Source organism: Tachyglossus aculeatus, chromosome 18, assembly GCF_015852505.1.
Source record: "Tachyglossus aculeatus isolate mTacAcu1 chromosome 18, mTacAcu1.pri, whole genome shotgun sequence".
In the NCBI taxonomy this organism is placed as follows: Eukaryota; Metazoa; Chordata; class Mammalia; order Monotremata; family Tachyglossidae; genus Tachyglossus; species Tachyglossus aculeatus.
Genome location: NC_052083.1, coordinates 464,480 through 488,067, shown reverse-complemented (window position 1 = coordinate 488,067; position 23,588 = coordinate 464,480). Strand labels below are relative to the sequence as shown.

Here is a 23,588-nt window from a genome sequence, read left to right as displayed (position 1 = left end):
TTCCTATACAGTAGACCCAGTGGCACTTCGGATGATCAAGCCTCACTTAATGCTGTAGTTGCAGCATGGTAGACTAGCTTGTAGTGTTAAATAGTGCTACCAAAACCAGTGAGTGAATGGGAATTGTTGTTGGCTCTACATTCAGGTTTATGATAACAGAGAAAATATTTACAACAGATTTTATTAGATCTGTATTTCCAAGCCTATGGGCTTGTGTGTCCAGCCTTCCCTGGGTCTCCCTCCACCATTTGCAGGGCTTGCTCTGCATCTGACCTTTGCATTTCTTAACATGTTCCTTTACCAAAGCCTCCTTAACAGTCAACTGTCCCTGCTGGGCAAAAGAGCAGGGAGGGAGGAAGAGAGGGATGGAGGGTGGAAAAGAAATTGGGAAGATAAGGGGAGAAGGGCAATGAGGGAAGAAGGGAGAAAGAAAGAGAGAAACAGGAAAGGGCTGGGGGGGGAGGAGAATGGGAGGGAGGCCTCTCATAATTGAAGGAGCAGTCAATGAAAGAGTCAGACAGAGAAAACAGGAAGAATAACCATCTTAACTACGGACCCACACACATACCCAGAAACACAAAATCCACCAAGAGATATTCTCTCTGTGAATCACATAAAGGCAGAAACACGTGAAGATATAGGTGAAGGTCCATGGTTCCATACCTACAGTCTCCAAGACATGGAGAAATTTCAAAGGGCCCTTGACAGTGCAACCCTCTAGACTATAAGCTCCTTGTGGGTAGGGAACATGCCTTCCTCCTCTGGTATATTGTACTCTCCCAAGTGTTTAGTACATAACAAGCACTCAATAAATAATAATTCATTCATTCAATTATATTTATTGAGCGCTTACTGTGTGCAGAGCACTGTACTAAGCACTTACAATTATGGTATTTGTTAAGTGCTTTCTATGGGCCAGACACTGTACTAAGTGCTAGGTGGATACAAGCAAATCGGGTTGGACCCAGTCCCTGTCCCACGTAGGGCTCATAGTCTCAATCCCAATTTTACAGTTGAGGGAACTGAGGCACAGAGAAGCGAAGTGACTTGCCCAGGTCACACAGCAGACAAGTGGCAGAGACCGGATTGGAACCCATGCCCTTCAGGGTCCCAGACCCGTGCTCGATCCACTACACCATGCTGCTTCCAGGATCGATAGATTCCCTGCATTGTCAGAGAGAGTCTGAAAAATACTACCTCTCTCCTGGATTCTTCTGAAGTACAAAAACCCAGCCCGGCCCTCTCCATTGGGCTGATGTGATATTTTGAAGTTTTTTATGGTAATTTCATTGTTCTGAGTACTCCCATATGTAGGGAGACGTCACCAGACAAGTCTGCTAGAAGGTAGGGAGACAGGTTACAAATGTCAGAAAGTTCTTCCATCTTTATCATTCCCATATACACTGAACTGGTCATTTTAGGTTCTTCTTGTTCCTGGGTTCTCTCACATCTGGTGACCTCCTTGACGGGAAATTGCCTCCACAGAATCCCACAGATCTTAAACCAATGACCCTTGAGGCCTCCACAAATACCCGGCAGAGAACTCTGCCCTGGGGTGTGAGATGCAGGGGAACCAACATCTTCTTCAGGTCCCACAAGCAGCCAGTGCGGGGCTTCAGGCTACGCTGCACGTTGCAGATAGAATTCAGGGGAAAGCCAGGCTGTGCCACAGGGTTATAGGCCTCCTCCTTCATCCTCCCCTTAGCCTGGAACTCCCTCCCGCTCCATATACACCAGACCACCACTCTCTCCACTTTCAAAGCATCACTAAGGTCACTTCTCCAAGAGGCCTTCCCCGATTAAGTCCTCTTTTCCCCAGATCGCTCTCCCTTCTGCATCGTCTATGCATTTCAATCTGTGACCTTTGAACACTTGGCATTCTTCCCGCCCTCAGCCCCATAGCAGTTATGTACCTCTTTGAATTTTATATTATAAATTATTTATTTAATCATATTAATTAATGTCTGCCCTCCCTTCACGACTGTAAGCTCATTTTGGGCATTCATTCATTCTGTCGTATTTATTGAACGCTTACTGTGTGCAGAGCAGTGTAGTAAGTGCTTAGTAAGGAACGTGACTGGTGATTCTGTAATACTGTATATTCCCTGGTGCTTAGTACAGTGCTTTGCATGTAGCAAGTGCTCAATAAACACGATTGATTGATTGTGATTCTTCACACTACTAATGCTAACAGCAGTGACAGCATTTACTGAGTGCCCACTGTGTTGTAATAAGCCTTTGGGAAGTTCCAAACTAACAAATGGTACTCCCTGTCCACAAGGAGTGAGACATAAAAGTATTTAAAATTCTCTAAGTAAAAGTGCCATTGAGGAAAAGTATACATACAAGTGATGATGATGGATATCAGCTACATACACAAGTATTGGAGGTGGCTGATGGGTTTCTCTGACTTGGAGATGTTAGGAATGAATCGGGAAAGTCTGGTTGGAGGAGGTGGTCTGTCAGATTTGGGGAAGGAAGGGAGTTCCATGCCACAGAACAGCATGAGCGAGGGGACAGATATCATTAGGACAGGTCCCTGTTACCTAGTTAGACGGGGGCTAGTTTGGGGATTCTCAGGATTCTGCTAGAATGTAATCCCTGCAGATGGCAAACTCCACCTACATTATGAAGGATTTATGTGAAGGTTCCTCCCAAATTAACAGAAGGAGACGACTATAATTTAATAACAGTAATAATTGTGGTATTTGTTAAGCACTGTATACCAAGCACTGTGGTCACTGCAAAGCACGGGGATATCTATAATACAGTTTACCTCAAAATTTAGAAAAACTGGGCTTACTCATATCTTAATGCAACTGCAAATGACAACTTATTTTCTCCTATGATGAACAGGGTAAAATCACTTTATACAAATCAGAAGTGTGGTGTTCCCAACAAGACGAATCTGGCTTACTGTGGTTTTTATTATGCAAACCAATAATCAGAACAGTGACCCACAGGATAATTCTACACCAGCTGTTTCCCAACACTATTCAGGTCTGCTCCCCCCTCTTCTTCACCATGAACCCTCTCATTTCCTGCGGTCAAAAGCTTAGGCTCCAGCATGAATGCAGGGGTCAGCCAGCAGGCACCTCCCATTTTGGGCTGTTCCCCTGTGGTCTACTGGTTCGCTCATCCTGGGAGTCATGCCTCCCATTCTGGGCTGTTACCCTGTGGGCTACTGGTTCGCTCATCCTGGGAGTCATGCCAGAACTTAAGCCCCGGGAGACGTCGAGTGTCTCTTTTCCATTCCATCTTCAACCATTGTACACAATGCAACCTCTCAATCGTTCCCTAGGCGGACAACATCAGTCATTCTTTGCTCCAGCCTGGCTGAAAGGCCATGCTTGGAGTTCACAACAAAAATACTCCTAGTAATATGGGGAGGCAGTGTGGCCTACTAGAAAGAGCATGGGACTGCATGTCAGGAGACCCAGGTTCTCGTCCCACCTCTGTCACTGGCCTGTTGCTTGACTGAGGGCTAGTCACTTAGACTCCTCTTCTGTAACACGGGGATGAGAGACTGCAAGCCCCATGCAGACAGGAACTGTGTCAGTTCTGGCCTTGGGTCATGTGGCTACCCTACCACTAAACAAGTAGCAAGTGCTTAATGAATGCCATTGTTGCCAATAATGGTTTAAGATGAATAGTTTGGGTTTTAAATAGCAGTTTTTTATTTTACAAAGTGTTTTCACATCAATCACCTCATCACTCTCGACATTCCTGTGAGACTGGGAGAGGAAGTGCTATGACCCCCATTTCACAGATGAAGGAACTTGGACCAGAGAGCATAAGTGACTTGCCCGAGGTCACAAAGCAGGCTGGTGGCTGCTCTGGGGCTCCAGGCTCCCAGCCCTATGTTCTTCCCCAATAAGTCCTGTTGCCTCCCAAAATCAGGCCATGGGTAGCCAGGGTGAAAACCCAATTATTCTTCAAAACCCATATAACCAGAAGGAGGGGGATCTCAAACCACAGCAGACTGAAGGGGGTAGGTTCAAAACAAACCAAAGAAAGTTAAAAATGCAATTTGCTTGGACACTTTTAGGTCACCATAAAATTTGAAAAGAAATGCAACGTCATGGGTTTTGTATTTCAACTGGTAAGAATTGGATTTAAATGTCTTCTGCTTTTTATTTTATCAAATCATAATCAACCTTGAAACATACCTACATCAACTGCTGATTTTCTGCAAGCAGGTTATTCGCAAAAGATGCTCTCTCTGAAAACTGCTTCCTTCTAACCTGCCCCCAGCTGGTGATGCTGGCTCTTGGGGTTCCCTCAGCCCCCAGCCTGCTGCTTTGACCATCGGCAACTATAAGACTGATGGGGAGGGATTTAGATATGAGCAGGTAGTGGGGTAGGTGAGAAAGGTGACTGTGTGGACAAGAAGGGATGAGGCTCACTCATAGTCAGGAATTTCTAGAGGGCAGAAGGAAGACAGGTGTGGGTATAAGAAGTGGAAGTGATACCTGTGTACATAAGCAAATAAGGAAGCAGATAATGCTGCTGAGGGTGAACCTCAGCCCCGTGGGAGTCATTCATTCATTCATTTAATCAGTCGTATTTATTGAGTGCTTACTGTGTGCAGAGCACCGTACTAAGCGCTTGGGGAGTACAAGTTGGCAACATATAGAGATGGTCCCTACCCAACAACAGGCTCACAGTCTAGAAGGGGGAGACAGACAACAAAACAAAACATGTGGACAGGTGTCAAGTCATCAGAATAGAGGTAACCCTAGATGCACATCACTGACAAAATAAATAGAATAGTAAATATGTACAAGTAAAATAAACAGAGTGAAAAATCTGTACAAACATATATATAGGTGCTGTGGGGAGGGGGAGGAGGTAGGGTCGGGGGGATGGGGAGGGGGAGAGGAAAAAGGGGGCTCAGTTTGGGAAGGCCTCCTGGAGGAGGTGAGCTCTCAGTAGGGCTTTGAAGGGAGGAAGAGAGTCAGAGAACTAGGGTTCTAATCCTGGCTCTGCCACGTGTCTGCTGGGTGCCCTCAGGCAGGCCACTTAACTGCTCTGTGTCTTAGTTTCCTAATCTGTAAAATGGGGATTAAATACCACTCCCTCCTAGACTATGAACCCTAAGGGGGACTAGGGGCTGTGTTCAACCTGATTATCTTCTATCTACCCCAGTCTCAGTACAGTGCTTGTCACAAAGCAAGCCCTTAACAAATACCATCATCATTATTATTAATATTTCTGTCCACTTCACTAGATTATACATTTCTCTGGATCAGGGACCGTGTCATCTGCTTCATTATACTCTGCCAATCACTTAGAACAGTGCTTTGCACATAGTAAGCACTTAATAAATGCCATTATTATTATAATAAAGCTCTGGGTGCACAGCAGGTGCCCAATAAACTCCATCCTTCAATTGGTAAATGACCATCTCTATATGTTGCCTACTTGTACTTCCCAAGTGCTTACTACAGTGCTCTGCACACAGTAAGCTCTCAATAAATATGATTGAATGAATGAGTGCAGGAGTGATTAAAGGGCCTGATAAATGCCAGGCAGTTTCTTCCAAACTGTGTACACCTAATGAATGCCCCTCCTGAGCAGATAATCAGTTGCATTTCCTATCTGCTTGACAGTTTCCACATTTCTCCTGTTCATTTCACGCTTTTCCTGAAGCCTGGCTCGACAGGACCACTCCCCTCCTTTGGGCCCACTCTGGGATGTCCTCTCCAGACCGGTCCGCCTGGCCCAGCCACAGGTACTTCTCTTGGAAGAAGCCGTACAGACCCATTCATTGTAGCATCAACTGAGCATAAGGGTTGCTGCATCTCCAAAGGGTTCTTTCTGTCCTTTCCTCTCACATAAGATGCATTTCAGCTCACCAAGCATCCTAGTGGCAAACATTTTTCTTCCCAATGACGCCACCTTCCAGGACTCTAGTGCTTGCAATCTGGTCTGATCTGATATTAAATCCAGCTCCCAGGGAGCACACAGTCAACAGGTTTCAGAGAAGCGGGAGGTAAAATCCACGCAGGGCCTGGGGCTCTCAGCCACTGGGAAGGTGGAACATCACCTCGGTTCTGCAGATCTTCAATTCAGTCCGAAGCTTTTGGTTCCATGAAGAGTTTTCTGGGGCTCAGGTAATCCTCAGACCTGTCCATCCATAGCTCTTCTGCATTTTTAAATTCACCTGCACAACTGTGTGCGTAGTAGCTCCAAATCTTATTTACCAGCACTGGGGAGCTCTGTGGTGCCCGGCTCCCACCTGGCATTTGCAGCTTTAGAGAGTTTCCTTGAAGGCTACTCTGGCAGAGGGCGGCAAGCAGAGAACTGTACGCTAGGGCTGAGTCTGGCCTGAGGCCACCAATGGGACCCGGGCCCAGCCTGACAGAATCCAACCTCATTTCTAGGGAGAGATTTCCAGGGATGACAAAGGGCACTGTATGGCTGTATGGCCTGTCCCTGGGGTTGTTGCCATCTGAGTGTGGCTGCACAATCAATCAATCAGGGTTTTTGTTCATCATTGATTTTGTGCAGAGCACCATATCAACTGTTAGGAGAGTATAATACAAAATGTAAACATGATCCTTGTCCCCAGTCTGGCAGGGGAGACAGACAAGCGCTTAGTGCATTGCTCCGCACACAGTAAGCACTCAATAAATATGATTGAATGAATGAATATGAAAATAAATTACAGGTTCAGAGTATATGAATGTGGGCATGAATGCTGTGGGTGAGAGGAAGGTGAGTATCAGAGTGCTTAGGGGGTACAAATTCAACCTCGGGTGATGCAGAAGGAAGGGAGAACAGGGTGAGGAGATGAAAGATTAGTCAGGAAGGACTTCCTGGGAGAGATCTGATTTATCTGGGGCTTGGAAGAAGGGGAGAATGGCGTGCTGTTGGCTACGAAGAGGGGGGGTGTGAGCAAAGAGTCAATGGCAAGAGAGATTCATTCATTCATTCAATCATATTTAATGACAGCTTACTGTGGGCAGAGCACTGTACTAAGCGCTTGGGAAGTACAAATCGGCAACATATAGAGACGGTCCCTACCTAACAACGGGCTCACAGTCTAGAATGATGTAGAATCATCTAGAAGAAAGAAGAGATTTTGGCAAGGCCAGGACTACCTGGCTCACAACCGTGGAGGGCCTGGACCACCATCAGCCAAACAATGCACGTCCAACTCCGCCTATCTGAACACTAGTGCCACCAGGCTTCAGACCTGGGCCCTATAGCCCAGAGGTCACCAAGTGGAGGGAAAACGAGAAATGTTCCAGTTCTTCGTTTCCTTTCCATCAGCAGGGCTAATCAAAAGGCATTTGAACTAGCTTTGTGAGAAAAATATATTTTAACCACTCTCAAAAAGGGGCTAGCTTTTAAAAATAAGTGATTAAAAACGGTACTTACTTTGGTATTGATGGTAAAGCCCTTTCACCTTCTGGAAAAAAGAAAGTTGGAAAAGGTATTTAGTAAAACTAATGAACATACAGCAATGGAGAGTTGCTCTGTGGAGAAAGAGGGGTAACAAACCCAGATTTCTGTAAACTAGTTTATCCTTATCAACAGGAATGATTTAGTGAATGGGAATCATTTTCTGTTCTTTTCATGTGGACAATTTCTAGGCAGATAGGTTAGTGAGATCTGTGGTAACTTGGGCAACTATTTCTATGGCAGAGGGAGGGGTTCAAGGCCCTTGACTCATTTATAATAATGATGGCATTTATTAAGTGCTTACTATGTGCCAAGCACTGTTCTAGACGCTGTGGTAGATACAAGGGAATCAGGCTGTCCCCCATGTGGCTCAGTCTTAATCCCCATTTTACAGATGAGGTAACTGGCACAGAGAAGTTAAGTGACTTGTCCAAAATCCCACAGCTGACAAGTGGCAGGATTTGAACCCATGACCTCTGACTTCAAAGCCCGTGCTCCTTCCACTGAGCCATGCTGCTTCTCTACCACTCTGTCTATGACAAACTGGAGGGAGAAAGGGTGGACTATTTAATTTTTTTAATAATAATAATGATAGCATTTGTTAAGCACTTACTATGTGCAAAGCACTGTTCTAAGCGCTGGGGAGGATGCAAGGTGATCAGGTTGTCCCACGTGGGGCTCACAGTCTTAATCCCCATTTTACAGATGAGGTAACTGAGGCACAGAGAAGTGAAGTGACTTGCCCAAGGTCACACAGCTGACAATTGGCGGAGCCGGGATTTGAACCCATGACCTCTGACTCCCAAGCCCATGCTCTTTCCACTGAGCCACACTGCTTTTAATCTTTGAATTGATGTCATCCCACCTCCATTACCCACAATACAATTTTATCTCACTAGAGTTGCAAAGCAGTTGATGAGAACACAACCAGAGCCAGTGTCGACTTCCTTCGGAATGAACATGAAAGCTCTTTAATCCATAGCATTCCAAAATGTGCTGACAGTTAACCAGGGCCACAGTGGACCACCAAGGACACTGGGAAAAAGTCATCATGGACAGTGTCTGAGTGGGCCTACTGCTTACTAGCACTTCTGACTCACAGATCAGTTTACACGCTTTTGTTATTTAAGCACTTATTCATTTGCCTAGCTGCCTTTCCACTCTTTTCCCTCCTACCTGCAAACTTTTTGTCCACCTTGCTTGTCAGACTGCAAACTCCTTGAGGGCAGGGATTGTGGCTTTTACCTTTACTGTACCCTCCCAAGGAGAAAGGAAGGGGGTAGAGGTTTAATTCACTAAGTGTCTTTTTGCATACAGTGCTTGGAAGAAAGAAACAAAGGAGCTGCAGACACAAATGCCTTCTTACCTTCCTTTTCTTTCTCCCCTCCTTTCCTCCTCCCCTTTTGTTCTCTTTTTTTCTCCTGCTCCCCTATATGCTAAACTTAATTCCAATAGGACCTTGCTTATAGCCCTGTCCCTGCTTTAATGTTACAAAAGATACATAAACAAACAGGTCAAACATGCAAGTAAACACGATACACAATGAAATCTTAATAAGAGGCATGGAAGCTTGGAAAATGCCTGTTTTACTTGTAAAATCACTGTCTGAAAACTTGCATTGTACATGTACTACACATATCGACTTACTAAGAAAAAAAATTCTGTCCCTGCTTAGTTTTAGCGGCAGTCTCTGAAAACCCTTAATGCACAAGGTAAAATGATTTGGTGGATTCATAATGGTAAACTGACCCTTAAAATTAATAAACTGAGCATAACATATGCAGAGAGGTCACAAGTTAAATAAATTACCAAATAGTCATCGAGTCTGTGCAACAGCCAATGAAACTGCAAACCCCTCAAAAAAGGTAAAAAAAAAACAAAAACCCAGCTCAATTGTCCCTGGTCCTCCTACAAACCTTACTGGGGGAGTAGGGGAGAGTGGGGCTCCTGATAATGAACTGTATCATCACACCATGATCACAATAAATGAAATCAGAAATGAAGACAGTTCAGTCAAATGGTCATTCCAGGAAGCCTGACGGCCCTGGATTCCACTTAGAGGGGCACCCCTGCCTGGGAGCTGATATGCTGACTTGTGTCTGGAACACGAATCCAAATTCTTTTTATGCTTCCAATATTCCCCATTTCTGAACTCCACAAAAATAAAGTTAAAAACTTATTTTATTTCAAATGAATAGGGACTTGTTGGGGGTGGGATGTTTCTCCCCTTCAAAAAGTAATTTTCAAGTTTCAAATACAAATGTTTCACACATTCAACTTTAAAATGAATTTTGTGACCATAAGAAATGTATATGATTAGCAATGTAAAAAAAAAGGAAAAGAAACCTTTTTCCAGTAATAAACCTTCCAAAATACAGCTTTCCTTTTCTCAGAAACAAGTTAAGTGTAAGGACCCTGAGTCACAACATAATATTCTGAATTGAAAGAACATAACTTTCCTCCTGAGTTTCCTCATGTGACCTACGACAAATATGATGTTGAATAGAATGAGGAGATACTGACTCAAGTGCTGAATATTAGCACTGTCAAACTTTATCCCCTGCTTTTTTTGTTTTACAAAAGTACGTACCAAACCGTGAAGGGATTCTAGAAATAGACTTGTTTACCACAACCACAGCCAAGAACTAGAACAGGTCAAAAACTTCAAAGTCCAAATTGTCTTGCACGGGGCTTACCTTTCTGGGGTCTGATGATGAAGGACTGGGAGGCTCCGTTCACCAGCCGGCAATATCCATCTATCAGGTCAGCCATGTTCTCCGCAATGGTTAAGGATGGGGCTGTCACTGTCAGAGGCTACAACAAAGAGACTTTATTGTTGTTACCAATACTCAGGGAACAGCTGGGCCATGATATCAGAGCTTGGATGAACATGACAACAGAGAAGGGCACTTAGAGGAAAAAAAACCCACAAGCCTAAAGATTTAGTTTAAAAAGACAAAGGAGTGTATTAGTGTAAAGGTCAAAATCCCTGGCAAGACTCAGAGGAGGCAAACTGAAGAGAAAGCAGAGTTCTCCCCTTAAAAAAATGTCAGAAGATTTTTCTTTCCCAGAATATGAGCTTTCTTGGCCATTCTGAAGTTAAGACAAGCAGGCAGGTTAAAAGTTATGGCTTTTCACTTAGTTTTTTTATTTGAATCTTACCTGTCAGTAACTCAGGCCCCAATTTTATTTTTCAAGGTAATATTAAGTTATATCCCATCTCTACCTAGAAAATGATCTCCTCTGCTCTTGGACAGCATTTCTTTCCCTAAAAATTACACGCACTAAGCACTAACCATCTTCCTTCGCCACCTCCGCCCCAGGCAATTACTTATCCAATCTGAACACTGAAAATTGCTATGAAAGCAATATTCTGTTGGAAACTCCAGTGCCATTTATAAATCTAGGATGCTTTCAAAACATGTCATTCCATTTAACTTCTCTAAAACTGAAAATGAATCTCACCCACTGTTCTCACCAACTGAGAAAGGATGGCAGGACAAGTCTCATGCTAAAATAGGTGAATAGAACATTGTGATGCTGGGCTAGAGTTAAAGAAAAAAGTAGAGCAAGTGTTTGCAGCTACATTTCTGCACAATTTTCCACTATTCCATTTCCAAATTAGAGCATCTGTCAGGTCAGTTTATGGAATAACAAACAGGGATTTGGGGATTCAGCCAGGCTAAACCACAGGCGAACGTGGAAGCTGAGAAAGGCCCTGCCCATGGTAGGGGGAGGGGAAGAAATGTCCCACTGAGGGCTCCCCGAGGCGAGTCCTTAAATAAAAGTACCTTCAAAGTGAGTTTCAGTTCTAGGATTCAATCTCATCTGATTTTCCCATTCCCATAAACCTTAAGGCTCTTTCTTACCTCAGGTGCCCCTGCTATTTTGAGTTGCAGCGTTCCTTTTCTGTCTTTGTCTTCACTGTTGGAGTACTGAATCGTCTGCACTTGATTGAAGTCCGCCAGGTGTGTCGGCTGCGGAAAAGGAGGGGGCCAGAGCTCTCACTTTGCAACGAGACATGAGCAGATCACTCATTTCACCAGGACAAACTGACAGTGGATTAGCCTGAGCAGCTTTCTTACTCTCCACCCTCTTCCCCACTTTCCATCCAGCACACCTGCTGCTGCGCTTTTGATGTACCCATTTCACCACCCAAGTTCTGGTCCCAGGCCCTGAAAAGTCAGAGTCCTGAAACCTCCCACACCAGGGTCATCTAACCCTTTAAAGCTTTCTGGGGAAGAGCCAAAGAACAACAGCCCCATCACGGAGGTAGAAGTCAGATTGGGCTGGGGAGGGGGCAACGGTAGCATGGTTGGGATGGAACTTTCAGCTGAAAAAAAAAATCATTCACTCCTTCAGAGTGCAAAATCCCACATAAACAGATTTCAAGGAAATTATGAGGATTCTTTACAAATACTGGGCCATACACTAAGTCTACCGTAATGTCAGTCCCCGGCTGCTTCTTCTACTTCTGATTTGCTAATTCTACTGATTCTTTACTGAAGTCTGTTGGTGTAGCAAGCCCCTTTAAAAAACATCTATCACCATTACAACTTTTACTAGGAATGCTCCTTCCACATCTCACTACCCCTCCCAGGTGAGTCTCTTCAGTCATCTTTGTCTACACAGAGTTTCACTGCAGGGATGGTCCCTGGCAAGGCACCAGAAGCAGACTTACATTTGAGCCCTTATCCGTAAGATAACTGATTCCTTCTTCTGGACCAATTGCCAGCTCCACTGATATGATCCAGCTTGACTTTTTCCATTGCGTCGGGAGAAGATGAGAGGAAAAGGGAAAAATAGGTGACATTGTAGAAACAATAGTAATGTAGAGGCTACTGCTGGGAAAGTAGGGCCATCTCCCCTTCATAATTCTCCACAGAATCTAGATAATTGAGACAGTAGTCAGAACCGTGATTGCCTCCTCCTGATCTAGGGAAATGAAGACGGTGTGGGGGACCATGCCTGAGGCAGGTGCCTACAACTGAGGAGGACAAGATGACTGACATCAAGTCCACGTTCCCTACTTCCTAGGACCTCAGTCGGCTTCAATGGTTCAAACTCACGGTGCCACCCCCACCATCAGCCTACTGTTTAGTTTGCTGCCGCTCTCTCTGGCTGAAACCAATTCGGCTACGTATCTAGTTCGAAGAGAGCAGTGCCATAAATGGATGTGGGAGTCTGCTGCTGGTGTGGTGCGTGGCACTTACGACTGAGGGTAGGCAGAGAAGAGTGGGGACAACGGAGGTGGGGGAGGAGAGAGCAATCATAAAAACTCTCCACAGGTTTCCTGGGTTTTCAGCAAATCTAGGAGTAGAGAAAATGTGACTCCCATGCTTACTTAACCATGGCCATTAAGTTCTTCCACTGAATCATTTTCAAAAACTTGGAAAAGAACCAGATGTCCCTAGGGTCAATGCAACTGACCAGAGAGGACACTCTTCAACAGACCTGCATGAGGCCTGATGAACTGCCAGAGAGAGGGACAGCACTCTGCCTGTTATCAGCCAACCTTGCCAGCTGACGGCTGAGTTTCTCCATACTTACACCGAGAGCACACTTGAAGCATTCTTTATCGAATCTGTACACCGGAGAGAGAATCTCAAAAAATTTCAGAATACTTTCTTCTCTATTAAGGTTGGCAAACTGCCGAAATGTCTGCTGGATCAGCTTTCGCAGTGTTTTGGCCTGCACGGTGAAATGATACCAAGTACATTTAGGCTCTGCAGATCCCACAAGCAACCGTCAAAATGAAACTAATCTGCCACTGTCAACCCCTTAACAGAAGGTGATATTTTTCGATTAATATTTTGTTCCGAATGGAAATAAGAGCCAAACAGGGGTGCTTAAGTGAAGACAAGCTCAAGTCTGTGCATTTGTCCAGCAGGGAGTGGGCTGCCTCAGGCAGCAGGGACAGGACAGCCCAGAGAACAAGGTTCCCTCCCTTCTGGGGGAAATGAGGAGGGTGCCTCCTGGGGTCTGAGCATGGTGGCTCCACACTTGGTGAACCCTTCAGTGTGGTAGCCATTGGGGGAGGAGACTAAAAAGTGGCCATGTAGCCCCAGCTGCTTTACCAGTGGCACTATGGCAGCCACCAGGTTCCCATTTCACATCACAAAGGGAGCAGGGTCAAAGGGGATTCCAGTGGCCGGCACTGCCACACCAACTGAGAAGCACTTCTCTGCCACAGCTGGGTTCTAACCAGCACTGGAATGAGGTAGAGGCTAGCAACTCTGCACTCCCACAGCTGTGAGGAGCAATTCCTTACATTTTCTGTCCCACAAAATGAGTTCATTTCTACCAGAGTTTACAGGAACCACACATGCTATTAGAGAAATTCTACTGAGTTAAAGGAAATCATATACACACTTGGCTGTAAATGCTACAGTCTCTCTTGGAGAATCTTAGCAAACCTAAGCCCAGTGCATCAGAGGTTCTCCCAAAGAAGGACCAGTTTAGGTTTACTTGAAATGAAGCTGTAAACTCAATTTTGAGCTTGGTTCTCCAATTACATATAAACTGAATTTCTCAGATGCAAAAAAGAGGAGACTCTTTCAAAGATGTTAAGCAACTTCCAAAATGTGTCATGTTAGAGCATATGAACTCTCTCCTGGACAAATGATAGTTATCCAACTCTCCTTGCTGGTTTTATTGTCTCACCAGACCATTAACCCAAATTAACATTGCAACAGAGGATGCAACCCAGAAAGCAGCGAGAACTGGAAAAAAAGTTGCATGCCCCATAGCTACAGTTTTAGCACTTAGGTTCTACAGTGGATGCTTAAAAAGCAAAATGGATGAACTGGAATGGTTGGTGGCCATGTAGAATCTTGGCATATCTTGGCAGAGAGGAGAAAAAAAGTCACTGGAATGTAGGGCTGATGGGTTGTAAACTCTCCTGAAAAGACTGGGCTAGCTAGGAGGGCAGAGGTGTGGCCAACAGAAAAATGAACAGTAACGTAACAGTCTTGGTCGAGTGCCCCCATGGAATCCCTTTAGATTGAAATCTCACACCTAAACCTGTATTGTAGCCTCCCAAGTGCTCAGTACAGTGCCCTACACATAGTAAACACTCAATAAGTACCACTGATTGACTGACTGTTTAAACAAAAATATTACAGTATGGTGTGTTCTTTAGATCACTGTCCAGGGTAAGGAAAGGGATCAGGCAGTATTAGAGGAGACTGAAGAAGCTGTAAGCTAGAACACTTGGGTTATTCAGCCAACCTGTGGAAGGACCATTGATGTGGAAGCGAACTGGGGGTGAGGCTTTTTGGATGGGATAAATGGCTCTTCTGGAACTAATCAATCAACCACATTTATTGAGTGCTTTCTGTGGAAAGAGCACCATACAAAGCACTTTGGAGAGTCCAATACAACAGGGTTGATAGACTAGATCTGGGGTCCCCAAGAAAAGAATTCTGAAGAGTCGACAGGCTACAGTGCACAAGGTCTGTGTGGGAAAGCCAATGAGCAGCGAGTGACCACAACCGGATAGAACTGGATATTTAGGTTGCAAAGAAAATGACCCCAAAATCAACCCAGGAGACTACTTTTTGAGAAAAGGCAATTGAAAAGATTGGCTATGGTGAGAGTATGTGACCAATCGTTACAAAAGGCCACTGTCTGGGAAGACTGACTGCTGGATCACCAGGGTAACTACCACCCATGAACAAGATTCCGAAGAGAATCCAGGGATCTTGAGATCCACATCTCCCCACATCAATGCCTGGCAAACTAGCAGAATTAAAATTAAGTTTAGGGCTACAATTACCTTGACAGAGTCCAGTAAACTCTTTGGAAAAAATCTTCTTAAACCAACATCTTTCCTGAAAGCAAAAACAGTATAATAATGATTTCATTAATAAGCCGCAATCTCTTACAGGATCTCCCAAAAGAATTGTAATGGTGCTGGCACACTGAGGGGTAATAGTGAGGAGGAGGAGGAGTGGTGATAATAGTAGGAGCAGTATTAGTATTTATTAAATGCTTCTGTGTGCAGAGTTCAGTAGAGGTGGGTCTGTCTCCTACCCTTCCCAACCTGTAACAAGGGAGAGCCCAGCTCCGGACTTTCTGGGTACTGGTGAAAAAAAGGCTGAGAATAGATAGGACTTCTCTGGAAGACACTGTAACTTCATATACAACATATATACAACATTGTTTTCAGGAAAGAGGTAGGTACAGTTAGTATCCATTTACAGGTGAGCAAACCCACCCAGTTAAAGCAAAGGATGTGGTCCACTGTCAGATGGCCAGCAGCAGCCTTGGATTCCTGACTCAAATGTTCTTTCCTTTACACCAAGGAGCCAATGGCTAACATTCATTACACCATCCTGACACAGGTCCCATGAAGAAGATACTATTATTTACACCTTAAAGAAAACTGAAGAAAGAGATGAAGTCTCTGGCCTATGGTCAAACTGACCATCAGTGCAGCTGGATAAGTCTGAGACTCATACCTCTCCAGAGCTTTGGAACATGATTACTAGAAATCACAAAAACATATTCCTAGAGAACACTTCATGAAATTACATAGAAATTCTACCTTTATCAAAATGACAACAATATTTAGACTTTTGCAAAGTAGTGTAAAGACACTTTGTTCCTGTACTGTTAATATAGTAGTAATTGTTGCTATTAATAAAACTTTAAAAACTTTTGATCAGCTTTTCATCCACAATAAATTGGTGGCACCCCACCCAAATATGGTGCTATCACACAGATGAGGAAACACACACAGCTCAAAGAAACAGCTGAACTTAACTTGCTAGAGCTAGGATTCTAAATCTCAGTTTTGGATTTCCAACCTGGTCTTTGTGATGCGAGCCTACTCAGAAATTCTGATCTGCCACAAAAACAGAACAATCAGTCTTGCTGGAACAAAGCTGTGCCGCTCAGATATCTGGCCTGGATACAGTGCTCTGCACACAGTAAGTGCTCAATAAATGCAATTGATTGATTGATTGGATATTGGTCACAGGAAACAAAGCTTGTGAGGTGGAAGCAGCCCATCTTTAACACCAGGCTACCATAGCCGCACCCGCTGAAATGTCACCAATTGTTTCCTGCCAAATGCCCTAATGTTTTCAGGAACCTAAACCTTTGGGGAAGGGATATGAAATATCTTTCAGTTGGAACATAGTACAAGCTATGAGGCTTTCCTTAATTTCTTTTCCATGCAGGACCCACTGGCACACCAAATGACAGCAAAGCAGGGCCAAGACTGTGCCCTAGTACCACGGCCTAGCCAACAGTTGCCTTGGTAGCCACTGCAAGTGTCAGCATCCAGAGAAACCAGCCACCGTTCACAAATTCCTGCCGGTTCTGACAATCTCCTCATAGGACACGCAGTGTAGTTCTTCAGCTAAGAAGTCTCACCACTGGTGGCCCATCCCCAGTAGGCAGAAAAGGGACTAGAACCTAGGTCCCCTGATTCCCAGAGCTGATGCTCTTTCTCCTGGCTTTATCTATCTCAGTAGATGGGAGGTAACATTAACTGCTTAACAAGTGTCAACTGTCAACAGAAACAGAGTAAACACCTACTTATCAGTCTAAAAGAAAATGAGTAGAAGGAAGTGGGTTTTTAAGGAGCCACCTTGTCCCTGTCACTCCCACACAGTTGTCCAAAGCCTTCTAGGTCTGATCTCTGGGACCAGTGTTTTTCAAGGAATTTTATCCCAATTCACTGATCTCACAACCAAGCTGCAAACTTCACTGGATGTCAAAACACTTCAAGGTCCATATATCTGAATTAACACGTCTTACAACTGATTAAGGCCTCGGCTTTCAACCCAGCAACAACTGTCCTAAGACCTTTAGCACACTCAATCCACAGCTATGCCCTAAGATTATGGCAACAGACTGCCAACATTTCTACAATGACTGCCTTTGCTATTTTTTAAATTGTATTTTAATTTTCCTAACCATGCATTCTAATCATCAAACATTCTCTCCCTTTAGGAAGTAACTGCCTAAAGTCAGTGGTGGAATGGAAGCTGGAGGTGAAACCTATTAAATTCTGGTTCAATGTTGCGATCATTACATTATTCTTTCCACTTCCAAAAGGACGCCAATAAACTTTGTCTCATCAGAAACCAAACACCTTAACTGCCAGAGTAGTCACTCACTAATTGCAAGTGTATTATTTGTGTACTCTACTCTGGAAATTAGACTTGCATGAACATTGTCTCTTCTGTTACACTATAACATCAATGCTAAAAGACAGCACTGGGTGGTTGCCAGCCATGGACTCTGGCGGATGATAAGCACAGTCTACAATAAAAACCTTCTAAAATAATCACTTGATCATTTATGATTGCGAAAAGAAACCCACTTAACAAAAAAAGGCACCAAACCGTAAAGGCAGCAGTCATGGCCGTGAATACTACAGTCTTGTTTTTTTTCCACTGGAGGGCCAAGAGTTTGCAGAGACAGCAGCTGTTAACTTGGTTTTCCCTCTGAAAAACAGCCCACTAGCAGCTGCCAGCAAGTTAACATGACCATTAGTGCACCAGTTGCCTTGGGTTTCCTGCTCCATTACTAGGAGTGCACAAAATTGATTTCCTGATGGATTTCTCTCTGATGGCACCTTTCATCTTTAGGCCCTGGTATCTCTTGGCCACTGTAACAGAGCTAACTTGCCAGGCTGCATTCCATTACTGCTTTGATTCCGCCTTTGGCGTTGCCACCCCCGCTCTCCAACAGGGCATTGCCACTGGGCCTTCATGGAGGGTAGCAGCGGCTCTTTGCAGAGAGGGGAGGCTTGGAATCAGAATGCCAAGATCCGGAGTAGGGGAGCAGGAGTCTCTATCCGTGTCTGAAGCATATTTCCCCTTTTCTGTTAAGTTGGGCTATGCATTTTCCATGATGCTAGTGCTCTTTAAAAAACCATAGTGTAAAACAAAGGGGACTTCTTCCATTAGAGAGGGATCACATACATTAGCCCTTCTATCTAGCAAATTCCCTTCCCACTCCCCAAGCTGAGTGGGCTCAATGAAGAATAACAGAACTGGAAATCAGCCCTTTGAGTAAGGGTCAAAGCAATGGGTTGTTTTGGCACACAAAAGACACGAGTCAGAGCTGACATAACTTTCTTCAAGACTGTGAAGGGATTTTATGAGGAAAACACTAAGCCACTGACATCCATGTCAACTTAGAACCAAGACAGGTAATGTGGGATTCACTGAAGCAGGAGACAGTCCAGGTGGAAAAAGGGAAATCATCCTTAACTTCCAGGATTTTAAGCACTAGAAAAAGCACTCCAGGGTGGTCATGCTGCCTTGGTTACTGAAGATCTTTTGGGAAGGAGCTATCCACCTGCCATATTGAAGGCAGGGGGCAGGTAAATGCTTCTGCTAGGTCCCTTCAAGCTCTATAATTCAAAAAAACCTGTTCACAAAACCTTTAACAACTCTTCAGTCTCACATTTCCTATTCTTATGGGTCATCTCATTTTGGATGTCCCACCTCAAACTTAATAAAACAGAATTCCACATCTTCCCACCCAAATCCTATCCTCCCTCAGATTTTCCTACCACTGTAGACAACACCACCAGCCTCTCTGCTTCACGAGCCCAAAACCTTGGCATATTTTTAACTAATTGCTCTCATCCAATCCAAATAGTCTGTTGCCAAACTCTGTCAGGTTTATATTCATAACCTTCTAGAAATCTCCCCTTCCTCTCCATCCAAATCGTTAGGTTAGTCCAAGCACTTGTCATTTCCCACCTCAACTACTGCATCAGCCTCACTGCTGATCTGACTCCAGCCTCAACCCCATCCAGTCTGCAATTCATTCTGCCACTTGGATAATTTTTCTTGAAAACAATAATAATAATAATAATTCTGCATTCACCTTCCTACTCCTCCAAAATCTCAATGATGGCCCAACCATCTCTGCACCAAACAGAAATTCCTCACCGATGCCTTTAGGACACACAATCAGCTCTCATCCACCTACCTAACCTCGCTCCTCTCCCACTATGACCCAGGCCACACATGCACTCCTGTTAACGCCAACTACCAAACCTCTATTTTGTCTCTCTTGCCATTGACCCTTTGCTCATACCCTCCCGGCTCATGTTTGACAGATCACCACTTTCTCCATCTTCAAAACCCCACTAAAATCATATCTCCTCCAGGCAGCCTTCCCCAGCTAAGCTCTCATTTCCCTACCCTATTTGCTTCCCTCCTGTGCCACGCAGGCAGTTGTATCTGTACCCTTTAAACACTTTCATACCCTTCCCCTGAGGTATTTATGTATATACCCCTATTTTAATATCTGTCTCCCCTATTAGATTGTGAACTCCTTGAGAACAGGTACTCTCCTAAGTGCTTAGAACAGTGCTCTGCACAAAGTAATTGGTCAATAAACATTACTGAATAAGGGGTTGGACAGCCTGATTTCACTTGAGGATGACACGGGCTGGAGACTGGCCCATTCCAGCGAAGGACTTGGACAGAGGGGAAGCCAGAAAAAAAGGGTTAAACAAGGAGGAGACAGAACTTTCTCATTTCCCTGCTCAAATTGAAGAGGTGCAATACTTACTCTAGCACTTCGTAGTTGGACTTCTTCTCCAGTGCATTGCCCCTCATCTCCCAGTAGGACCGTCTGCAACAAGAGAGATTTGCAAGGGACAATTATTAGTAAAAGCCATCCAAGACAGCACATCCATGTCCCAGCTGGATCGATTGCTCACAGCACATAGTAAGCACATAACAAATACTATTATTAATTACTATTAATTCACAATATTATCAGCTCCGTTAACCACAGTATTTTCACGGCTCACCACCAGACAGAATTAGTGTAATAAGCTGCTTTTCAACCTTGGTCTTTTCTTTGGCATCTGGGAGAATGCTAGCATTATACCCACTGTCCCCTGAATGGAGAGCATTGCTGCATTTTAGAGGAGGGTAAGCCTGGTTTCCCCAGGTCAAATGGTTTCCAGCTGCCGGCGGCCAGCACAGCGGCTGAAGGTGCCTTGGCTACTCCCACTTCAGAATCATACATTGTTCTGTGCCAGAGGAAAGCTGCTGATGCAGGGAGGCCCTGTTAGTTGCTTTGCAAACTCAGCTCTCTCATTCTCTGGGCCAAATCATCTTATGGGAACAAGAGATACACACATGCTAAAGATGGCTGATGGGTTGATCAATCAATCGTATTTATTAATGATGATAATAATCGTGGCATTTGTTAAGCATTTTCTATGTGTCAAGCACTACTTAAGCACTGGGATAGATAAAGTATCATCAGATCAGACACAGTCCCTTGTCCCACATGAGGCTCACAGTCCAATAGGGAGGAAGATAGTTAATCCCTTTTTTACAGATGAAAAAACTGAAGGACAGAAGTTAAGTGACTTACCCATGTCCAATCTGCTTACAGCGTATCTAACCCAGCACTTAGTGCCTGGCACATAATAAACACTTAAATAAAATGATTAATTTGGGGCAAATGATAGAGAATTCTACTTACATGATCCCTAACACTGAAAAGGTCAAAGAACTTTATTTTCTCTCAGACTGGGATTCCCACATGGGACAGGAATTGAGTCCAAACTGATTAGCTTGTATTAACTTGTAGCTTACCTCAGGGCTTAGTACAGTGCTTGGCATACAGTAAACGCTTAACAGGTCATAGTAATAATGGTGGTATGCATTCACTATGTGTCAAGCACTGTACTAAGTGATGAGTTAGATACATGATAATCACGTCAGATACAGTCCCTATCCCTCAGTGGGTTTAGAGTCTAGATAAGAAGGAAAATAGGAATTGAACAAGTACCACGAGTATTTTATAAAAGAGGACCAGGCATTAAAAGAAAACCCAGGACCTACTTACTTCTAAAAACAGCAGCATAAAACCTACAAATGTCACTGAATATGAACAAAATGAGCAACTACAGATTTAATAAAGGTAAAAGAGGGGGAGGAAATTGTATTCTCAAAATTTGTTAAACATGAATCCCAGTGGACTGCTAACTCCTAAGCAAGGGGTGATGTATTATGAAGAGAAAAGTGTGCATTGTGAGAATACACCCACCAGAGGAAGAACTTAATGTAATGCTAAAAAGAAAATTTCAAAACACGTTTAACATCTGTGATGGATGAACTACATCAGAATAAAAAAAAATAACAAATCGTCCCCTTTGACCCTTATCTCAGGACCTCAGGTAAATCAAGGGTGGCAAATGAAAACTTGAGTTTAAAATGAATGACGGAGGCACAGAGCTCATCACTCCTTCCCAGAGTCTTTCTCTGAAGCTACAGTGCAATGGGAAGGACATAATGGCTGCAGAAAACAAACTGCAATTCTTTATTTTCTCTTAAATATGCAACTGACTCCTTAAACCTCTGTTAACTAATTCAGCTGTGAATCTGTCCTAAGTAAAGGAACAGCAGAAGCCAGCACACAGCTTCTGAAAATCATTTTCCATTCTTAAAATCTGTGGAATTGATGCCCAGCAGTCTCTGTGTGCTTCCTGATTCTTTCTGATAAGAGAAAATATAAAACTAGAACTTTCCACATCACTGAAAACAAATGCAGATCTCTAAGGAGAACATGAAATATGAAGTTGTCAGCTTACCGAATTTCCAGGCAACCTAGCTTCAAAGCGATTTCTTGGTCCACTTGGTCTGCTACATCCAACATGTAGTCATTTTTCACCTGAAGGGAGAGAAGCAGTCACAGCTTATGGAGGGAAAACAGTGCTATCCAAAGGGGCTAATTTTTCCACTCCACATTGCTCTGATGGAGTTTTTGGAAGAAAGCAATTCTCTACTGAAAACCTGGCAGGTGTGTATCAGCACGTACTTATTATCCCCAGCACTTTTCACTGCAGAAAGCAGGTGACACTTGCACTTCCATATGCCAGGGAATTTCACTCCTGGTCCAGCCCAGTCCAGAACATTGAAACCTTAACGTAGCTGCCAATGACATGCCACTTGATGCTAAACCCTCTGAATCTGCATCGGTAATGTTTCAAGGATATTTGAAACAAAAGTAGACTTAGCAAACCAAGCAAGGCAGTTTTTCCTCAGGAAAAACTGGCCTCCAATTTCTCTGCAATCTCTGAGCTGACAGAAAGGCTCCCCGTCGAGGGGATGAGCAGCCATCGTCACTGAGACTGGGCTCCTGGAAGCCCCACAGTGCCGGCTACCCATGTACAGCCCCAACCGGACAACAATGAAGGGATTCGGACCCAGACCTGACTCCAGCAGATCCGCTCAACATGCTGCCCTTTCAACTGCCTCCCCTAATCAGTTCCTCCCAACCACCCCTCCCACAACAGGACGCCTCCTCTCCTGTCAACTGCACTATCCACACACAATCCAGACACTGTCCTTCTCATCCAATGGGTTCATTACAGTCCATCTACTCTGCGTGGCAGTAGCCAACCCAGATCACTTGGCGTCAAATGATCTGATGTCTGTGAACAGAGAGAACAGGAAACATGGAAAGGGCTATTTTCCTTCAAAATGGAGACCATGGCACTACCACCCTTCCTTGGGGATGGAGAAAAAGGAAAAAAACTCCCACGGCAGTTTCTCACTAGTTGCTCATTTTCCTGAAGTCCTCAGCTGTACTCTGACATGCCACTGCCCGTTGCTCTAGCACTCTACTAACTCAAGGAAGGTTCCCCAGAGGAGAGACGGGACCCCGGGACCGCCATCCCACTGATGGTGTTGGCCGCCTTTTCAGCCAGAAGGGTCTCCCTGACTTTCCGAACTCCAGTTTCCACATCCTTCTCAGCGGAAGCTCCCTCCACCAAGTGACAGGGACAAAGACAAGGCTATGTAGAAGTACCTACTCTGGGGCACTCAGATCTCAACAGATTTCTTGATGCCTTCAGCTTTAGCATACAACCAGCTCACATATGCTTCCTAGCTGCAACGGATTGTCCTGTCCCAGGATTTACTGGCTTCCATTTTGCTACAACTCCGAGGCACCGTGAGATGTGTCAGGTGAATTTCTTGCTCTGCTGCTAATAGTTTTGCAATTTCAGCATCAGTTTTTTAACAGCCGGAGTCAAACACACAACCTAAGCAGCCCAGAACTGGCCTGGAATCAGCCTGTAAACACAGCTCAGGTCCTACTGGGTAGAAATAGTCACGAATAAGTTGCTATAAATATCTGATGGCAAAATTAGGCTTAATCTAGAGAAACCTAAAAAC

The 23,588-nt window shown here is 44.3% G+C and overlaps 1 protein-coding gene across 12 annotated transcripts in view; it reads right to left on the bottom strand.

The window, feature by feature from the left end:
* The window catches only part of PTK2 (protein tyrosine kinase 2), a 144,761-nt gene that overhangs the window by 56,359 nt on the left and 64,814 nt on the right, over window positions 1–23,588 (bottom strand). For all 12 annotated transcript variants that reach the window (XM_038760708.1, XM_038760700.1, XM_038760701.1 and 9 more), the window contains 8 exons: window positions 22,001–22,080; window positions 19,960–20,022; window positions 15,188–15,242; window positions 12,961–13,101; window positions 12,092–12,169; window positions 11,280–11,387; window positions 10,107–10,224; window positions 7,387–7,417 (listed from right to left, as the gene is read on the bottom strand). In XM_038760708.1, the coding sequence (XP_038616636.1) occupies window positions 7,387–7,417; window positions 10,107–10,224; window positions 11,280–11,387; window positions 12,092–12,169; window positions 12,961–13,101; window positions 15,188–15,242; window positions 19,960–20,022; window positions 22,001–22,080 (674 nt within the window). The remainder of the gene's footprint in view (window positions 1–7,386; window positions 7,418–10,106; window positions 10,225–11,279; window positions 11,388–12,091; window positions 12,170–12,960; window positions 13,102–15,187; window positions 15,243–19,959; window positions 20,023–22,000; window positions 22,081–23,588) is intronic.